Source organism: Mustelus asterias, chromosome 22, assembly GCF_964213995.1.
Source record: "Mustelus asterias chromosome 22, sMusAst1.hap1.1, whole genome shotgun sequence".
NCBI lineage: Eukaryota > Metazoa > Chordata > Chondrichthyes > Carcharhiniformes > Triakidae > Mustelus > Mustelus asterias.
In genome coordinates this window covers 27,262,461-27,283,693 of record NC_135822.1, presented here as the reverse complement: position 1 = coordinate 27,283,693, position 21,233 = coordinate 27,262,461, and the positions used below count along the sequence as shown (strand labels likewise).

General features: G+C 44.0%; 1 protein-coding gene across 1 annotated transcript in view; it reads right to left on the bottom strand.

Annotated features, from left to right (window-relative positions):
- Positions 1 to 4,195: 4,195 nt before the first annotated feature.
- LOC144510265 (C-X-C chemokine receptor type 3-like) overlaps positions 4,196 to 21,233 on the bottom strand; it is a 31,238-nt gene continuing 14,200 nt past the window's right edge. Inside the window, exon 2 of the mRNA XM_078239760.1 lies at positions 4,196 to 5,302. Coding sequence (XP_078095886.1) covers positions 4,196 to 5,302 — 1,107 coding nt within the window. The remainder of the gene's footprint in view (positions 5,303 to 21,233) is intronic.

Genomic DNA, 21,233 nt, shown 5'->3' with positions numbered 1-21,233 from the left:
TTGCACAATGTGTGATGTTTTGTGGTTTTTTAGGATACCAGATCAGAAACCCCACAGTATATCATGAAGCCAGACTAGACCCCAACAATTTTTCTATTTTGGCATTAATGTGAGGCTGGGATATTTCACTCCAGGCGCGGTTCTACTGGCAAACCAGGAAGCTTTAATCAAAACATTTTAACCACACAATTTAATTACAGCAAATGAATTAGCTTAACTTTTAACAATTGAGCAATACTTAAAGATGACAAGATACAATTCTTAACTGCTAACCTATCACCATGAGTTACAATCAAACTCATGGTCTGTCCCTTATTGACTTAAACCCCTCTTTATAATTAGTTAGCAAAACACAGGCATCCTTGCTTGTGACTTAGGTTACCAGTTTTGGAGCTTTCAGAAGATCTCTGGAGAGATAGAGACAGAGAGAGACACCTGTTTTTTCTAGCAGGTCCAGACAGCAATTGCTTGTATTTTAAAATGAAAATAAAACTGGCATTTTCAGCGAGCTTAGTTCCTCCCATTAATCACATGACTCTGACCCTCTCAATCAACCTCATTAAAACACACATGACTCTGCATAGCTAATCTAAAATCCCAGAACTTAAATATACAAAAGGTCCATTAACTCGAGAAAGTGACACATTCCTATCTAAAAGCATTTATTATCCTGCTCTCAGCAGCTGAGCTGCATGTTTTCCCAGACAAATTGACTCCCATAACAAAACACTGCCTCTTAAAGCAACCGCAACTTAAATATAAAATATAGCAAAATCATCACAAGTTGCGCAACCAAACATAATCTCCAGCAATCATTTGTATTTTGATGTACAGTTGAATCCTTTGTTACCACAGTTTGTTTTTGTCCGTTCCAAGATGGGGTGACTATGGTCTCTTGGTTATACCATCCTCCATGGTCTCAGGTCATCCCTGGTTCAATAACGATTTCCTCTATTCCTTCTTGTTTACCCCGAGTAGATATTTAAAATTTTACCTTATATGATTGAGTTTCTTATTCCTTGCCAAGTACATTGAATTCACTGGGTGTAAAATCACACATCTCCCCAGTTCTTTAACTTCCATAAGCTTTATTATCTGATTCCTCTCAATTGTCAGCCATGGCTTAGTGGCAGCACTCTCCCATCTGCATCAGGAGGCTCTGGGTTTAAGCCCCACTCCAGTGACTTCAGTGTGAACATTTAGTCTGACTCCCCAGTGTATACTGAGGCTACTGTCTTTTACCGAGGTTCTATCTGCTTTCTCAAATATCCCAGAGCACTTATTGACAAAGATGGAAGTTATCCCCAGTGTCCTGGCCAACATCAAACAACGACACTTAGTGATTATCACATTGCTGTCTGTGGGAGTTTGCTGTGTGCAAACTGACGTCCTGTATTCCCGACATTACAACAGCGACTACACTTCAAAAGAACTTCATTAGCTGCAAAGCACGTTGGGACACCCTGAGCTTGTGAAGGTGCTATATAAATGTAACAACGAGGGTTTCCAACCCTTCCTGCCAGTCGGATCTTCTGATCCCACCAAAAGCAACCCCCCCTCTTCCCCCACGGCAGATTCCCCCAGTGGTGGGACAGGTGAGCCACGCAAAATGCCATAGACATCAGCAGGACTGGAAGATCCTCTGCTGCTAAGAAACACGCCGTGGGAAGGCTGGAAAATCCCACCCTAAGTCTTTATATTATTCCTTTTCCAGTCCTCTGATGCAGGGGTCTTTCATTTCCCCCCTTCCCTCCCCCTCCCTTTGCCTCACCGTCAGTGGCCAGGCCCATGCTGCGAAATCTTCTCCCCAAAATCTCTCACTTTTCCTCTTTCCTCAACCTTTTTAAGATGCTCCTCAAAATCCACCCCTTTGACAAAGATTTTGGTCACCCTTCCTAATATCTCCTTCTCTGGTCCAGTGTCTGTTTTCTGCCTTATGCCTCTGCTAAACGCCTTGGGACATTTTTCTATGTCAAAGGTGCTCTGTTACTGCAAGTTGTTACTGGCTTTGTATTCCTTTATAACTCCAGAATGTACATGAGCAAATTCACAGCACTGTGGGTGTACCTGCACCACATGGACTCTAGCGGTTCAGGAAGATGGCTCAGCACCACCTGCTCGAGGGCTATTTGGGATGGGCATTAAATGCTGGCCGAGCCAGCGATATCAACACCCTGTGAAGGTATAAATTAAAAAGGAAGCTAACTGGTCCAATATGTACTGCTAGTTCTGTCTCTGATCTGAATGTGAGTGAGCACTCTGCACACTGAGTTTCTTTTCCTTTCATGCTCAGTCTGATTCTCTGATGAGTCTTCCTTTGTCTGATTTGGTCTTTAGTCTTTTTTGTTCATTCATTAATGTCAGCTTCTTCCCAGAAGCTTGACCGCCATTGATCTCCACCCCTGTCTGTCCTGTGCTGTCTTTATACGTTCCACATGAGTCAATTGCTTATCCATTTTCTCCTCTGCTTCCTTCTTTTATGTTTCCCCTCTATCTTTCCTTCAAACAACTGTCTCTATCTGCGGTTTGATTGAATGAAGTGACCAAAATGTTATGGGCTGGATTCTCTGACTTCACTCACGCCGGGATTCTCCAGTCTTGCTGCTGCGAATGGAGATTTGGTTAAGCCCCAAATTCTCCATTCTCGCTGGGAGTGGTGGTGGTGCGTGAGAGGCCGGAGAATCCAGGCCTATATCTTTTTGAACAGTCTGAATAGACAGAGGCAAAAGGAGTCTTTCTGTCTTCTTTTAACTACAAAAACGTTCTCATGGAGTCTTACTTGGATGGCACCACTGGCACAGTGGTTAGCACTGCTGCCTCACAACACCAGAGACCCGAGTTCGATCCCCAGCTTGGGTCACTCTCTGTGTGGAGTCTGCACGTTCTCCCCGTGTCTGCGAGGGTTTCCTCTGGGTGCTCCGGTTTCTTCCCACAATCTGAAAGGCGTGCTGGTTGGGTGCATTGGCTATGCTAAATTCTCCCTCAGTGTTACCCAAACAGGCGCCGGAGCGTGGCGACTAGGGGAATTTCACAGTAACTTCATTGCAGTGTTAATGTAAGCCTACTTGTGACACTAATGAATAAACCAAAACTCTAAAGCTAAATATTAAAGATATTCAAGTATCATTATCTGACCTTTTATTTAATAAAATCACTTTAGGCCTTTTATTAATGCTTTATTCTCCCTGGTGTCAAAACTCTGGTGGACGTATGTTGTATTTTTGAGGTCCAAATTTCAAAATCTATGGAAAATACCTATCCAGGAAATCGCCGGCAGCCTCCCCATTGTTTTAAACTTGTTAGTTTCAAAATTAATATATAAAAATTGAGGTACCCTACTGATTGCATGTGTTCATTATAGTGACCTTACTTTGTCCAGCCAGACTGTAAGAAACACCTCACAATTCTAGATTCAATTCTTCCAACCTTGTTTTATATTGTGAGCTACTTTATCATTAGGATTTTACAGTTCCGCCGGCCCTGAAATTCCCGCCCGAGGTCAGTGGACCTTTCAATAGTCTGTCAAAGGAGGAGGTGATAGTCTTGCACTATTATCGTTAGACTATTAATCCAGAAACTCAGCTGATGTTCCGGGGACCCGGTTCGAATCCCGCCATGGCAGATGGTGGAATTTGAATTCAATATTTTTTAAAAAATCTGGAATGAAGAATCTAATGATGACCATGAAACCATTGTCGATTGTCAGAAAAACTCACCTGGTTCACTAATGTCCTTTAGGGAAGGAAATCTGCCGTCCTTACCTGGTCTGGCCTACATGTGACTCCAGAGCCACAGCAATGTGGTTGACTCTCAACTGCCTTCTGAAATGGCCTAGCAAGCCACTCAGCTCAAGGGCAACTAGGGATGGGCAATAAATGCTGGCCAACCAGCGACGCCCATGCACTATTAATGAATAAAAAATTTTTTCCAGCCACCCCGTGATGCTTCCTGTGGCGGGCGGGTCTGGAAAATTGCTCACAAGTCTATTCCTGGGCTGCTTAGGGTGCATTTGAAGTGTGGATTAAGAACAAGGGATCAAAATAAAGACTTCACCCGATTGGTAAAAGTACACTAGGGGCATTGCCCTGGTGTATGAGTCTGGATTAAGCGCTCCTGCCTTCAATTCTGAGTCAAATGTGATAGTGCTACCCACCCAGCCATGGCTGATACTTCACTCTGAAGAGTGGACCCAGTTTTACTGAAATGTATCTCCTGACTCTGACGTTGTTGCCATAGACGGTCTGCTGCCAGACTTGGCATATTTCTTCACTGTCTTCCGACTGATGCAGCCAATATCATTGAAGAGCTGCAGCAAGTTTCTCCTAAACTTCACGCCAGCAAAAGCATACAGGAAGGGGTTGAGGCAGCAGTGAAAATAGCCCAAATTGGACGTGATGGAGATGGCAATGTCCAGCTGAGATTCGGTGACGCAATTCCTAGCTATGGCCCCCAACCTCTGCAGAGTGTCTATGAAGAGGACCACGTTGTAAGGGACCCAGCAGATGACGAAGGCAGCGATAACCATGACAATGACCTTCATGGCCCTCCACTCTTTATTTCTTTGCATGTTGTGGGATCTGTGTAGTGTCTTTATGATCATGATGTAACAATAGAACATTATAGTCATCGGTGCTAGGAAGCTGGTGGCATGGTAGAAAAACCGAAAGCCCACCATCCAGGCCATGGCAGTCTTGGCATCAAAATCATAGTGGCATTGCCAAGAGCCATTGGAATATGTCTCACTCAAATATATGAAATCAGGGATGGCTAAAAGATAACAGAAGAGCCAAACAACAAGGCAGTTGATATGCACAGACAAAGACCTGCGCTTGTTGTGCATCTGGACTGCGTGTACAATGGAAAGGTAACGCTGAAAGCTTATGCAGCCCAGAAGGTAGATGCCACTGTTAAAATTGATGTTGAACATTGCCCCGACCATTTTGCAAGCAATTGATCCAAAGACCCAGCCCTTGACTGTTTCCACGGCCCAGAAGGGCAGGCTGACCACCAGGAGAATATCAGTGAATGCCAAGTAGAGGATATAGGTATCAGTAACAGCCAACGTCAGCCTATTCCTCAAGAGAACGATCACAGCCATTCCGTTCCCCAACAATCCCACAAAGAAGATGGCAACGTAGAAAACGGGGAGGAAAGCCTTGTTAAATGATTCAACCTTGAGGGTGTCGCAGTCAGCGTAGGAATTGCCGAGGCGGATGGAATCGTAACTGGCGTTTGGGAAATAATCCCAACTCAAGCTTGCATTAAAGATGTCCTGAAGTTCAGAGTTATCCAAGGTGAATCCCTGAAAGGAAATAAACAATACTTATTTATCACGGTTAAAGGAAGAACTTTGATTGCTGGAAATCTTAAATAAGAATACAAAACTGACTTGCAAATAGTGACACCAGTATTTTTTTTTGAAGTGTTACACATTTAACATTTAATGAAAATTAAATTGCACAATAAAATGTTCACTCTGCTTTTCAACAACCAGGAAACAGGATCCTAGAAGGATAAAGTGTCTGAACAGAAGTCAAAAGGGACTACAAGTGTTTAAGAAGAGGTCAGAGTGTGAGAGTTTACAAGATGAATCCAGTCCAGATTTTCCTACGCTCCATTGTCCATGACCAGAATGGGAAATCTCAACTGTTACGCAGCGTTAATTGCTGCCTGGTTTACTGTGTTATTTTATGTTTAATGAATCTTTCCATTTTGTTACAATTTGATAGCGTTTGCTGTCCAATCAATAATCACTCCTGAAATCCCCACACCTGGGATGGGAGTTTGCAGGCCTTTTGAGGCCATTCCCTCTCTGACTCTGACCACATTTCAGCATTTAGCACAAGTGCAGATGAATGCAGAATTCACGAAGTTGTGCTCTCTGTCACTCACTGCTCTGCTACAGGCTGCACTTCGTGGATGTTTGCACCTCCCCACTGCGCGCACCATTCCCTCCAGAGCCAGCAATCAGCAAAACCAATTGATTGACTAGAACTTTCCTTTCCCATTCTGATATCACTTTTACAAACCCCATTAAAAGATTACCCTTGTTCAGTGGGTTCTTAATGAAGATTGACTGAACGACTGAGTTGGCAGTGAAAAAGTAATTTGAAATTTGTGGAATGTTGTTAAAAGTTTTCATTATGATTAATTACTAGATTTTTTCAGCTTGATGTTTAATTTAAAAAAATGTCTGTTCATGATATTCCAGCCTGTAGCTTAATTTCATGTGTATGTCCAATCTTTATTTTGGTCTCTGCCATTTGTAAAAAGTGATTTTTTTTTAACAGTGCTTTTTATTTTCTGGCTGTCTGTCTGTGTGAGTTCTTTAATGTGATTGGCTGTTTGTGGACAGCTTGATGCAATCACCGCAGCTCCCCACTAAAGAATGTTACAATCTGAGGGGGAGTAGTTTTAAGTTTTAAGTTTAAGTTTATTTATTAGTATCACAAGTAGGCTTACATTAACACTGCAATGAAGTTACTGTGAAAATCCCCAAGTCGCCACACTCTCGCGCCTGTTCGGGTACACTGAGGGAGAATTTAGCATGGCCAATACACCTAAACCAGCACGTCTTTTGGACTGTGGGAGGAAACTGGAGCACCCGGAGGAAACACTCACAGACACAGGGAGAACGTACAGATTCCGCACAGTGACCAAAGCCAGGAATCGAACCTGGGTTCCTGGCGCTGTGAGGCAGCAGTGTTAACCACTGTGCCACCCATAATACCCATACTTATAATTATAGAGGAGAGTAGTAGCCATATTAATAAGTGTGTCCAGTGAAAGGGTTAAAAGAGACACAAAGGCGTGTGCAATGTTTAACTGCAGGACAGAAGGCAGGTAGTTCCAGACACCTGACCTTCAGATAAGAAAGGGAGAAAGATACCATAGTGTGGGATTGTTCATGTCTTAGGCTGGGAGAGTCCATTAAACCAGACAGTTGGAAAGGGGATGTTGATTTGTGTTCTACCCTATTGATACAATTACAAACCTCACACTGATTGAATATTATAATTAAACAAGTGTAAAGTGATTGCGATTGGTTTTAATATCTTACTTTATAAATGATGTAACCTTAATCAATAACCATGAGTGGATAGAGATAACTCCAGTGTCTTGATTGGTATATTCTAATTACCTGTAATCGAATTTGAAACTTTAACTGCTTGTGTATTTTGGAATTCTGTACTCCGACTGGCCTTGGTGATTTAAATCGGAGTCCTATTGATATAGTCTCTAATAAATCACCTTAAACCACTCTGTGACTTTGTCTGGCTACTTGAGGGGACCAATAGTTTTAACTACAACAAGAAAAAGCATAATGACAATCCTGTAACACAATCAATGGAATTTTAAAAATTCATTCATGGGACATGGGCATTGCTGGCTGGCCAGCATTTATTGCCCATCCCTGGTTGCCCTTGGAGGGCAGTTGAGGGTCAACCACACATCGCTATGGCTCTGGAGTCACATGTAGGCCAGACCAGGTAAAGACGGCAAATTTCCTTCCCTAAAGGACATTAGTGAACCAGGTGGGTTTTTCCGACAATCGGCAATGGTTTCATGGTCATCAGTAGATTCCTAATTCCAGATATGTTTTATTGAATTCAAATTCCACCATCTGCCGTGGCGGGATTAGAAATTGGGTCCCCAGAACATTAACATTACTGGGTTAACAGTATGGTGATAATACCACTTGGCTATCGTCTCCCTAGCAGTGGGTAGTGTCAAGTGAGGTTACAGTTCTTGCTGCAGGGATTGCTAGACCTCTCAGTGCAGCTTTCTTCAGGGTCAGCAACGATTGCCCTTACTTCACTGCTGAGCACAAAGTCTGGGCCACTGTCCTCTCCCCATCCCTTTTCCAACCTGTTGGTGCACCGTCCCAAGATCCTTCAACCCAAGTTGCTCAATAAAAAAAGGGAAAAGGTTACCAGACAGTTGGTTTGTTGCTCAGATTTCTACAGAAAATAAGAATAAAACCTTCTGGGCTTCACGCAAATTCAGAAACCAAAAAGGGAAGAAAGCATCAGAATTGACTCAACCTCTTCACTGTGGTAAAAGGGGACAGAGAGTTTCAGTGATAAATATATACGAGTGTGAGCACAGAATTTAAGAATTGGCTAATCATCATGTTTTTTACACAGATGTATACAACATGCTCTTCCATTTAATGGTCAGTGGTTAAGGTTGGTTCCATTTATTTTTCCACTGTCATTGATCCACTTGACACAGGCACAATGGGCCAAGGGACCTACAAAGAACAAAGAACAGTACAGGAACAGGCCCTTCGGCCCTCCAACCCTTCGCCGATCACATTTACCTATCTAGCCAACAGCTTATATCCCTCTATTCCCCGTTTGTTCATATGTATATCAAGATAAGTCTTAAATGTGGCTAACGTAACTGCTTCAACCACCTCACTTAGCAGTGCATTCCAGGCCCCCACCACCCTCTGTGTAAAAAAACTTCCCCCGCACATCTCCACTGAACCTTTCCCCCCTTATCCTGAACTTCTGCCCCCTTGTGATTGCCATTTCTGCTCTGGGAAAAAGCTTCCAACTGTTCACCCTATCTATACCTCTCATAATTTTATAAACTTCTATCAATTCACCCCTCAGCTTCCACCTTTCCAGAGAAAACAATCCCAGTTTATTCAATCTCCCCTCATAGACAATACCCTCCATACAAGGCAACATCCTGGTGAACCTTTTCTGTACTCTCTCCAAAGCTTCCGCGTCCTTCTGGTAGTGTGGCGACCAAAATTGGACACAGCATTCAAATGTGGCCTAACCAACATTTTATACAACTGTAACATAATTTGCCAACTTTTATACTCGATTCCCTGTCTGATGAACACAAGCACGCCATATGCTTTCTTCACCACCTTTTCCACCTGTGCTGCCACTTTGAAGGATCTGTGGACCTGTACTCCCAGATCTCTCTGTGTCTCTATGCTCCTGATTGTTCTGCCATTTATTTTATAGCTCCCACCTGAATTGGATCTACCAAAATGTATCCTGTGCTGTTTCATTCTATGGGCAGCTACCTGATAATGAAGTGTTGCTGGAACAGCTCCCGTTCCTGCACAACTAAACTTCGTGTGTTTCAATACTGTGCACGCTGGAAATCTGACATTAAAAATATTGCAAAACACTCTGCAGGTCTGGCAGCATCCGTGGAAAGACACAGGAGAGATTTGACAAAGATGAAATAGACACAGGACAAAGGGCGTGGTAAGGATAGTTTGTAAAGACTAAAGCAGATTCTAATAGTGGCATAAAGGTCAGATAGCAGACGCCCAGGATTTTGCTGCCAAACCGCTCCTGAGCTCACACCTATCCCTGACCTTCTATTTTGCTCCACCTTCTGCACACCCTCACTTCAACAGTGTATATATATAGTATGTTCTTACTGACCTTTTCCTCAGCACCCTCCAGCAGTCCTTCCAAGAATCGCTACAGACTGGATAAACTGAGTGGGGTTGGTATGTGGAATGAGTTTAACAAAGCCCATGATGTGGACCTTTTAGGATACGAGCTCCCTGATGAAGGCAGTAATGGCTTGTCCAATCAGGGAGACCAGCATGTGTATAAAATGTGGAGTGTCAGGGTTACTGGTACTCTGGGTTTACACTCTGTACGAGGAAGTGCCTGTCTGAGTGTTGCTGACTATGTAAACAAATCTAAGTTTGGTGAAGGGACACCGGCTTCAGAGGAATGATTTCAGTATGGTGCAACCAAGTTTGTCAATGGGGTCCCAAAACAGGTATTAGCCCCTGAGTTGTATTTTCAAGGGACCCAAGACATTTGGAAATTAAACAGGCAGATGGCACAGCCCTAAGGGCAAGATTGGGCAAAAGGCATCAATGCTCAAAATGCACCATTCTCAACATTCATTCTCAATCAATAAATGGGTCTGACACAAGCCAATTCCTCTCCCTCTATCCCCAAGCACATTTTGGAGCCATAAAACCATAGATGTTTGCAGAACAGAAGTTTCTGCCCATTATGTCTGTGCCAGCTCTTTACTGGTGTTGCTCTTGCCCAATGTCCCAGATCTCCCTCTGTTTCACTTTTCCCTTAAAAGTGTTTTTTTTTGTGCTCGAAGTTGGAGATGAGATGCAGATTAGACATGATCCAATTCGATAGCTCTCAAACCTATACAGGTGGACCTTCCAAGCTGCAAGTGTGATTATTACAAACATCTGGGAGCCAAAAGACAAGAATACATGGCAGTAGGATCGGTAGGTGTTCTGTGGGGTCTTCTTCACCCACTCAACAGGTCCATGTGTGAAATGGTTTGAGAGCCACAGAATTAGATCATGGTTGATCAGCACCTCAACTCCATTTACGCATCTTTGCTCCATATCCCTCTCATACCCTCATCTATCAGTCTTAGGCTTGACTTCTCTAATTGCTCCCATGGATTTATAAGACAGCATTCAAGATTTTTACTATCCGATATGTGACAAAATGTTTCCTGATTTGGATCCTGATTGGCTTGAATTCTAGTTTGAAGATTTTCCCCATTGTTCTGAGATTCCTCCAAGAGAGCAAATAGTTTCCCCGAAGCTACCCTATCAAATCCTTTACACATTTAAAACATTTGTAGTCAAGGGAATACAAACCATTTTTTCTGTTTATAATGGTCTCATAATTTAATCCTCCAAACCCTTGCAAAGCAGCACTCTACACAGATAAATGGTCTGCAATCTTGGTATTCTCACCATTTTACTCTCATTTATTTTTTGACTAAAATTAGCAAAGAGAAGACTTTTGCCCCCTTGTTGTTTCTGATCCCCGATTCGCTCAGATGGACCTAAGCATTTCCTCCTTGAGCCTGACAACGCAAGTGCCATGGTTGGCATATTTCCAAAACAATGGCAAATCTCAGAGGGAGTGGGATACCCAAGAAGGAGCAGCTCTGAACTCAGGGGTGTTAAATTCTTCCCATTGTTCTGTATTCAATTATATTAGACTGTTCACAATTGATGCTCTCATTGCTTAATTGGTTAAGCCTGGGTGTGGGCTCAGCGCAAAAACAATGAAGGTGGTCTTGTTACTGGACTCGTAATCCAGTGACCCTGGGTAATGCTCTGGGATCCCATGTTCAAATCCCACTGTGGCAGATGGTGGAATTTGAATCCAATAAAAATGCAGAATTGAAAGTCTAATGATGGCAATGAAACTGTTGATTGTCATAAAAACACATCTGGTTCACTGCTGCCTTTTAGGGGGGGAAATCAGTTTGCCTTACCTGGTCTGGCTTACATGTGACCCCAGAGCCACAGCAATGTGATTGACTCTTAAATGCCCTCAGGGATGGACACCTACGTCCCATAAATGAATTTTAAAAAACACAGAAGCTACTAGAAGCTGCAGCAATGGTGCAGACATTTTGTGACCACAGAGATATTTTAAAACTCTTACAGATGAACATTAGCGAATCCCAGAAGGCTTGCACACTGAGAAACTTGTGTCATCCCTGCATTGTTCTGAAAGATAAGTATACAACAAGTTCCACACTTGTTGTATACTTATAGATTAGGTCACCATAGGGAGGTCCGGAAGTCCGCAGGGCAGGGAAGAGTAGCTGCCACGTTGAAAAAAAGCAGAAAGACTGGGTAGTGTGAAATCATGGAAAGTAACTGGAGATAGAGAGACTTGGGGAATTGAAAAGCTGGGATCATAAGAAAAGAGGTAATCCATCATAGGGGTTGGGTTGTAGAGAGGTTCATAGAATTATAGAATCATGGAATCCCTCCTGTGTGGAAGAGGTCATTCGGCCCATCGAGTCTGTACCGATTCTCTGACAGAGTATCTTACCCAGGCCCTCTCCCCTGCCCTATCCCCATAACCCCACACATTTCCCATGGCCAATCCATCTAACCTGCACCTCTTGGGACACTAAGGGGCAATTTAGCATGGCCACTCCACCTAACCTACACATCTTTGATTGTATTCAGGTTCCAAGCCTGCGTAGACAGTCAAGAACCCTTAGCTGAAAACACCATTAGTATTAATTCCTGTTGATTCAAATAACCCAAGTTGACCACCAGTTTGTAATTCCAGGCAAACTAAATTGGTCACTGAACTCTCCACAGATTATGAAACTGAAAACTATGGATTATCATTAAATTTGTGCCATTGAATTAGTTTAAAGTTAAAGTTTATTTATTAGTCACAAGTAAGGCTTACATTAACACTGCAGTGGAGTTACTGTGAAATTCCCCTCAATTCATCATTGGAGCTGGGAATCAGGGGAGATGCATCATAGATAACTGATCTTCATTTTAAACCATCTCTCAAAGTCAAAGTGACTGCCCCAGAGAGTAAAAACTAAACTGGAGCAATGCCCATCCTGTAAATTACAAAAATGAAGTATTCAGGAGACTTTATCACCAATATTTGTTTTTAACAATTCCCCCCACCCCCCGCACAGTAGTAATAAATCTTGACCATGTTCTGAAACAATAATGATAGCCCAATATCTACCCCACCCCATTAGCCCTCCAACAACTACCACTCCCCCACAGCCTCCCACCTTTATCTGAGTTCTGTGCTCCTATCTTGACTGGCATTCCTGACTGATCCAAGCCTTGTACTCCTCATGTCCATTAGTCAATGAATCAATGGGTAGCAGAAGAGGCTGGCAGTAGCACTTCTCACTGTTGTCTGTAGGTGAAGGCAGATACGATCACCTAGTAACAATTAAACAAATTCAGAGTTGGATAGGACAAGCAGAAAAACTTACCGCGTACAACCACTCTGTTTGGTCCATGGCTGGTGAGCTACTGGCCTTTCGATGACTAGCTGGCGTGTACACTAGGCTTTATTTCTAACTTCTTGTCCTTTCTGCACTCCAGCAGCAGAGGTTCGACAAACGGCTCGTCCAAGGCAGCAAACAGGAAACGACTGTGGCCCAAACTTGCATCACAAAAACCTGGTGAATGAAGCGTTCCTGCAAGTAGGATGTGGTCGAGGTGCACATTTAGCTGATCAGCTGTCTATCACTGTGGTAACTCAGCCAATCTTCCTGATATATTTCCTTTCAAAGATTGTTGTCACAATGTTAAACTACCTGAGCGAAATTTTTGTTTAATATAGATATGTATTTCATGTATGTAATATAATGCTTTGGACAACTTGGTGGAAATTTTCTTTTTAGACTGGCTTATTGAGATTAATCAATTGGAGAATTTCTTAAAACAATTTAACAGGGTCCATGTGCAGCAATCTCATAGATAGACAGAAACACAGAGGCAGGGAGTGTGGAAAAAAACAGACTTGATTTTATTTTATTTTATTGTCACATGTATTGGGATACAGTGAAAAGTGTTGTTTCTTGTGCGCTATACAGACAAAAACATACCTTTCATAGACTACACAGGGGAGAAGGAAAATAGTGTTGAATATAGAATATAGTGTTGCAGCTGCAGCAATCTATTTGCACCCCCGTCTGTAAGATGCCGCTAGAGTGAGGTGACTTCTTGCGAGCTGTCCACAACATTACCCTCAACTGCATCTTTCATTTCTGTTCTGCACTTCTAAAACTGTATTCTAAATCTTTTAAACTATTTAAGTTTTAGTTTATTTATTAGTGTCACAAGTAGGCCTACATTAATATTGCAATGAAGTTACTGTGAAAATCCCCATGTTGCCTGACTCCGTGCCTGTTCGGGTAACACAAAGGGAGAATTTAGCATGGCCAATGCACCTAACCAGTACGTCTTTCAGACTGTGGGAGGAAACCGGAGCACCTGGAGGAAACCCACACAGACACGGGGAGAATGTGCAAACTCCACACAGACAGTGACCTGAGGCTGGAATTGAACCCGGGTCCCTGGCGTTGTGAGGCAGCAGTGCTAACCACTGTGCTACTGTGTTGCCCCGTGTCTAATATATTAAGCTGATCTTTCTCTTCACCCTACCTGTAGCTGCAACACTATATTCTATATTCAACACTATTTTCCTTCTCCCCTGTGTAGTCTATGAAAGGTAGGTTTTTGTCTGTATAGCGCCAAAGAAACAACACTTTTCACTGTATCCCAATACATGTGACAATAAAATCAAATCAAATCAAGTCTGTTTTTTTCCACACTCCCGGCCTCTGTGTTTCTGGCTATCTATTCTTTTGGATTTTATGTGTCTTGGTTTCCCATTTTTCTCCTGAACATGCTGACTTATTCCAGGGGGTGCATTTCTGTGGACACCAGATAGTCTTCAGCAGCTGAAGGGTTAAATCTATTCTCCTGGGAAAGGAAGATTCAGGCCGAGCTGATCTAAGTTTTTAAAACAATCAGGGGGAAATCTCTGAGCTGTAAGAAGAAAGGGATTTTGCACAAAGAAGATGGTTACAGAATAAGATGGCTACGAACCAAACAATGTAAAGGCTAAGTTCTCCACACTTAAGGTTTTGTGGAACAGGTGGCCAAATATCCAGTAATGTTGCGAGATCCTCTTTAATCCCTTCGTCACACACCTGGACAAGATTCAGAAACATTGTCTGGTGGTAATCTCTCCCTTTCCCTCTCTCTCACCTCTGGTCGCCAATTTGCTCTGTATCGTGACCATTTCTGCTTTTGTATGGGAGCTATTTTAACTCACTCTGCCCAGCAGGCCAAGCAATTAAAATCATCTCCAAAATGGTACCCACTATCTCCGCTTCATTCTCACCTGCCACCACTGAGCCCTTTGTTAGACAGCTGAGATGCCAATTTGAATCAGGTGCGAGCCTCATTAATGTATGCCAGTCAGGGTCCTCTGATGCCATGTAGGTTCCAATGGCATTTTTAACTGCTGACCAAGCTGGGTACCCCATATGATTGCCCTGTTCAGTGAACCTCTGCCCACAGGAAGAAAAGGGTCGAATCTAAATATTAATTTGATTTGATTTGATTTAATATTGTCACATGTATTGGTATACAGTTAAAAGTATTGTTTTTTGTGCACTATACGGACAAAGCGTACCGTTCATAGAGAGGGAAAGGAGTGAGTGCAGAATGTAGTGTTATAGTCAGAGCTAGGGTGTAGAGAAAGATCAACTTAATATGAGGTAGGTCCATTCAAAAGTCTGACAGCAGCAGGGAAGAAGCTGTTCTTGAGTCAGTTGGTACGTGACCTCAGACTTTTGTATCTTTTTCCCAATGGAAGAAGGTGGAAGAGAGTATATTTTGTAGGTCAGAAGGGCTGAGATAGATCTTTATGGTCCCGGAAGGAATGTCTGGGCTCTGCTGTCCCAGGTTTCCCTCCACTTTTCCCATTGTGAGACCCTATCACTGACCTCTGAAAATAAACACTGACAGCAGCCAATGGGCAGCTTCGATCTGTGCCAACTGTGCCTGGAAATGTAGGGGGTGGCGGTGGCATAGTGATATTGTCACTGGACTAGTAATCCAGACACCTGGGGCCAGGGTTCAAATCCCACCACAGCAGATGGTGAAATTTGAATTCAATAAAAATCGGGAATTAAAAATCTAGCGCTGATCATGAAACCATTGTCAATTGTTGGGAAAAATCCATCTGGTTCACTGATGTCCTTTAGGGAAGGAAATCTGCTGTCCCTACCTGGTCTGGCCTACATGTCTTAATCTTAAATGGACGTAGCAAGCGAATCAAAGGCCGAGACAATTAGGTAGTAAATGCTGGCCCAGCCAGTGACACCCACATCCCATGTAAGAATAAATTACCAGGTTTAATGGTGGAACAGGCTCAAGCTTGAGTTACTTCATGATGCTATATGGGAAGGCACGGTGGCGCAGTGGTTAGCATCCTGTCTCACAGCGCCAGGGACCCGGGTTCAATTCCAGCCTCGGAAGGTTGTCTGTGTGGAGTTTGCATGTGCTACCTGTGTCTGTCTGGGTTCCTCCAGGTGCTCCGATTTCCTCCCACAGTCAAAAGATGTGCAGGTTAGGTGGATTGGCCATGCTAAATTGCCCCTTAGAATCCCAGGATGTGCAGGTCAGGGGGATTAGTTGGGTTATGGAGATAGGGTAAGAGTTGGTGCAAGCTTGATGGGTTGAATGGTCTCCTTCTGCACTGTAGGGATTCTAAATTCTAAATAAAGGTATCTCCTTTATATTGTTGTTTTGGACAGGCACCTTGCCCACGGAGTGTGAATGAGGGCTGGTAACCCATTCTCAATTAACATCTTCCCTCTCAGTATTTTCAATGCTACTATGATATTTGTTCCTCTGAACCTTTGTCCCCTGTTCCTCCTGAATTCCAGATACACCATCCTATATACTCTTTCTCCTCTCTTCTTCCTCACTGAAATCAGAGGTGAATCCTTTTCCACCTTGTCCAATTTTATTTTCCATTACTTTCCACTAAAGGCAAAGGGAAAGTGAATCAGATGCCATGTAAAATGAGCAGCCCATTCGCTATCATCCATTTTGCATCACTGTCCAAGCCCAGTTTCTCCCACCAAGACAGTCTTTCCCAGGACCTCAAACCCTTCTGCCCCTCAGTTTTCTGTTACTTACACCATCCACAGTTGTGCTTCCCAAAACCTTTCCTGCTATGACCCCATTTCAGGCTTCAGGATCCCAAAGTGAACACTTGGCGGGTATGAGAACTGTTGACTGAAGTGGGCAGCTTTTAGAGCCTTCAGCTATTGAGTGGGGTTAGCGGGTGAAGTTTCAGTTGCTGAACCAAGGTTAAGGGTTGGAGGGGGGAAGGCTTTAGTTCTTGACTGGGGGAGGGGGAACAGGAATTGTATGTTGTGGGACTCGAGGAAATGTTCCAACAAAATTAAACATACAACTGTCTTTACATGGGCTTTTTTTGCAGCAGCTATTGGGCTCAGAGAGCAGGCCATTAGGCCATGCCCTCCATTAGAAAAGTCAAGGGGCCCCACTGCTGTCAGAATTCAGTCCAAACCCCAAGGCAGCCCCTGCTACCTTGGAGCTCACGACCTCAAAATCTCAAACTGTGACCCTGCTGGGGGTCACGACCCAGAGTCTGGGAAGCCCTGATCTACAGGTTCTTAAAATGCAAGCTCAATGTCACTTGATTTGATTCGCCTTCTATCCACCAAGTCCCGGTGTGTTCTACACTCTGAGCATGAATTCAAAAAAGGGAAATAGTGATTAGATTGAAATATTCAAGAGTTGGGTTCAATTCTGCATTCGGCCAGGTCTGAAAGGATGTGGGTTTTTTCTGTTGTTGGCAAAAATGAGAAATGATCCCAATGAGCCTCATGCAAAATAATATTTGGATGCCGGAGATTTAATCCTCTGTTAAAAAGGAAATATCCAAATTGTGCTCTTAAGGCCAGAACCTCTCAAGACATTTCACACCTTACTTTCTGGAACGCAGTAATTTGTCAAAGTTGACAATCATTCTGCACAGATACCAACCCAATTCCAATAAGATGAATAAACAAATGAAAAATACTGGCCAGGGCAATGCCTCCTCTTTACCCAGGAATCTACTATATCCACAGGGTCTCAATGTAACATCTCATTCGAAAGACGGCACCTCTGACAGTGCAGCACTCTCTCATTACGGCATTGGCTTATTAGACCAGAGTGCAAGCAGTGAAGAAAGGAGTTACTTTTTTAAAATCCCTACAGTGCAGAAGGAGGCCATTCGGCCCCATCGAATCTGCACTGACTTCAGACAGTGTGTCTTACCCAGACCCTCTCTCCACCCTATCCCCTAACCATGGCTAACCTACACATCTTTGGACACTAAGGGGCAATTTAGCATGGCCAATCCTTAGAATCATAGAATCCTATAGTGCAGAAGGAGGCCATTTGGTCCATCGAATCTGCACCGACCATAATCCCATCCAGGCCCTATCCCCATAACTCTTTGCATTTAACCTAGCTAGTCCCGCTGACACTAAGGGCAATTTAGCTTGGCCAATCTACCTAACCTGCATATCTTTGGAGACAGCAGTGCTAACCACTGTGCCACCGACATCTAACCTTCTAACCTACACATCTTTGGAGTATGGGAGGAAACTGGAGCACCCGGAGGAAACTCACGCAGACACAGGGAGAACGTGCAAACTCTACACAGACAGTGACCCAAAGCCGGAATTGAACCCGGGTCCCTGGTGCTATAAGGCAGCAGTGCTAATCACTGTGCCGCCCGCTGTCAATCAACTTTACTTTAATTAAGCTTTTCCTTTTTATTCCTGCCTTGCTGAGATATCAGAGATAAATCTCTTGATGAATACTGGCCCATACTGCAGATATTACAAAAATCCCCCCTGGCATGTTTGGATTGAACCTGTACCTCAGCAGTGCAGGCAGGAGGCTTTGGCTTCAAGTTCTGTCATGTTAAGTGACAGAGCAATTATGGCTTTGGTGAGGTGTAATCTTATACACAACTCTGACCCAAGGCCCTCATACGATCTGTCCTGCCCTTAGTATTTTATGGAAGAGGGTAATATCTGGTGGTTTGAGCCCCCCAGCTTGGCTCTCCTTCTGCCCATCCTGCTTCTCCACCTCCATGATAATAAGGGGATCCCCACGGGGAATGCCAGGAGAACAGGGAACAAAAATGTTGTAAACAAGTGGATTCCAGCCAGTATTGAAACTCTTTCGGCTCAGAAACGCTTCACTTTCATATCTTCGACATCTCAGTCCAAGTGATCAACAAGTTGTGAGTTGGGAAAATTGTAGAGGCTCATCTCAACTTCACTCCCTCTTTGTAGAGTTCGGTGCCATGCAAAGGTTAAAGGAACAGACCTAGGTGACAGTCAATGGCATGTGTTCATTGATTAGAAGCAATACATGTGAAAGGCATGGCAGTGCATATGGATCAGGTTGAGTGGCAATGGTGGATGGATGGACAAAGATGGGTGCGTTTGCAAGGGTGTGAGGGGTGAGGTGATGGAGTAGGTTCAACAAGGGGATGGATGTACACAATAGGAGAATGTGCAACTGTCTTTACCTTTCCTGAGCTGCTTAGGTCATTAAATCATTTCCTGCACCACATCCATGAGTGTGGCACAATGCTGCCACTGCTGATCCCCTTGGCCACATCCAGCCATGTCTTTTCTGTGGTAGCAGCAGGTTCCCTCCTCTCATTGCTGAGGGAGAGTATCTCTCTCTGGCTCCTTGCTGCCTCCGGTAGTATAATGGTGTCTTTAAAGCAAAGCGCAACCTTTGAGGATCTGGAATCCATTGCCACACCCCATTCTCTTCTGCATCCAGCACCAAACATCCAAATTCCAGCCTCAGATTCACTCTTTAAAGACTGGACTTAAAATCGTGTCAGTCAATCTCCTCGTCGCTCCCACTGCCATGCGATCAATGCCAAACCAGGAATTGATCTCATAATGACCTGGCTGTGTTAAAATGTCCCTGACAGATGCGTTGAACTTACTTCTGAATTTTCCAGAGGATGTTAGTTCCATCCTGGCTCCCAACGAGTCTCTGATTTAACATGGAGACTGCAGTTTCTAAGCACTTAAAGGCACTGAGGGATATTAAGTGAGAATTTAGAGGGAGCTTTGCATTGTTCTGACAGCTTCCTTGGGATTAGAATCATAGAATGATTCAGTGCAGTGCAGAGGGAGGCCATTTGACCCATCAAGCCTGCATCAACAACAATCCCACCCTATCTCTGTAACCCCATGTATTTACCCTGCTAGTCTCCCTGATACTCAGGGTCAATTTAGATAAAAGCAAATTTCTGCGGATACTGGAATCCGAAAGCAAAAGAGAAAATGCTGGAAAGTCTCAGCAGGTCTGGCAGCATCTGTAAGGAGAAAAAAGAGCTGACATTTCGAGTCCAGATGACCTTTTGTCAAAGGCTCAATTTAGCCTGGCCAATCCACCTAACCCACAATTTTTGGACTGTGGGAGGAAACCGGAGCACCCGGAGGAAACCCATGCAGACACGGGGAGAACGTGCAAACTCCACACAGACCCAAGCCAGGAATCGAACCCAGGTCCCTGGTGCTGTGAGGCAGTAGTGCTAACCACTGTGGCACCGTGCTGCCCATTAAATAATATTTCACACATCAGGTTGAAGGCATCAGTTCCCACCTGGAAGGAAGCAGGGGGCAGCCAGACACTTGTGTGAATCAGCTGGACAATTGGGGGGGAGAAAAACAGATATATTTTTCGTGAAATAGCCCTCAGAGTTACTGTTAAGGTGACATTGCTGCTGGTATCAAGTGACTGGAGCTCACTGACCTTCATGCCTGAATCTTAGAGTCTGACTGAAACTAATTACATCTGAAGAGCCGAACTGTAAGAGTTCCCCTTTCATTACCCTTTCAAGCTTTCATACAGCACAGCATCTCTTCAGCAAGCTACTCACCAATATCATTTAAGGGTCCAGTAGGAAACTCAGACACAATCAGTAGACTTTCCAGTAATGGATGCAAAAAAAGAGAATTAATCACAACCCCCCCCGACAAGTAGCAATTGTCAGAGGGCACTTGGTTTGATTGATCGCGGGAGAGGATGCAGGGACTGGCATGACACAGTTTCCTTGCTTTGACCAAGGCCGCCTGGCTTCTTTTGGCAAACCTCCTCTGTGACGATTTAATATTAGCTGAAGGACAGGTCAGACCATTCAGGAGACGCTACGATGGTCGCGTCATGGTGCTGTTAGTGTTTCGTACCTGTATTCATTACCCGTTCCCCCTGTCTGTGCCGCCTCTCTGAATCTGTGGAGCTCTTTGCCACAGAAGGCTGTGGAGGCCAGGTCATTGAGTGTCTTTAAGACAGAGATAGATAGGTTCTTGATTAATAAGGGGATCAGGGGTTATGGGGAAAAGGCAGGAGAATGGGGATGAGAAAAATATCAGCCATGATTGAATGGCGGAGCAGACTCGATGGGCCGAGTGGCCTAATTCTGCTCCTATGTCTTATGGTCTTATGGTCTCTCATCCCAGTCTCTTTGCTTGTGTCTCAGGAGCGAATCAGCACACATTGGCCTTTCAATGAAATTAGACAGGGACCTGCATGGTTGCCATTATTTCCCTGAATGTATTCGAAACAGATGCTTTCTTTGTTCATTTACGGGATGTGGACTTGGCCAGCACTTAATCCCACCCCTAATTGTCCTTCAGAAGGTGGCGGTGGGCTGCTTTCTTGAACCGCTGTGTTAACTATTTCCCTTTTATCTTTGCATTCTCTACATACAAGGAAAGGAGGAGGAAGGCAGTGGCGATTGGGGACTCGACAGTGAGGGGGTCAGACAGGCGTTTTTGTGGAGGAAGTCGAGAAACACGGATGGTGGTTTGCCTCCCTGGTGCCGGGA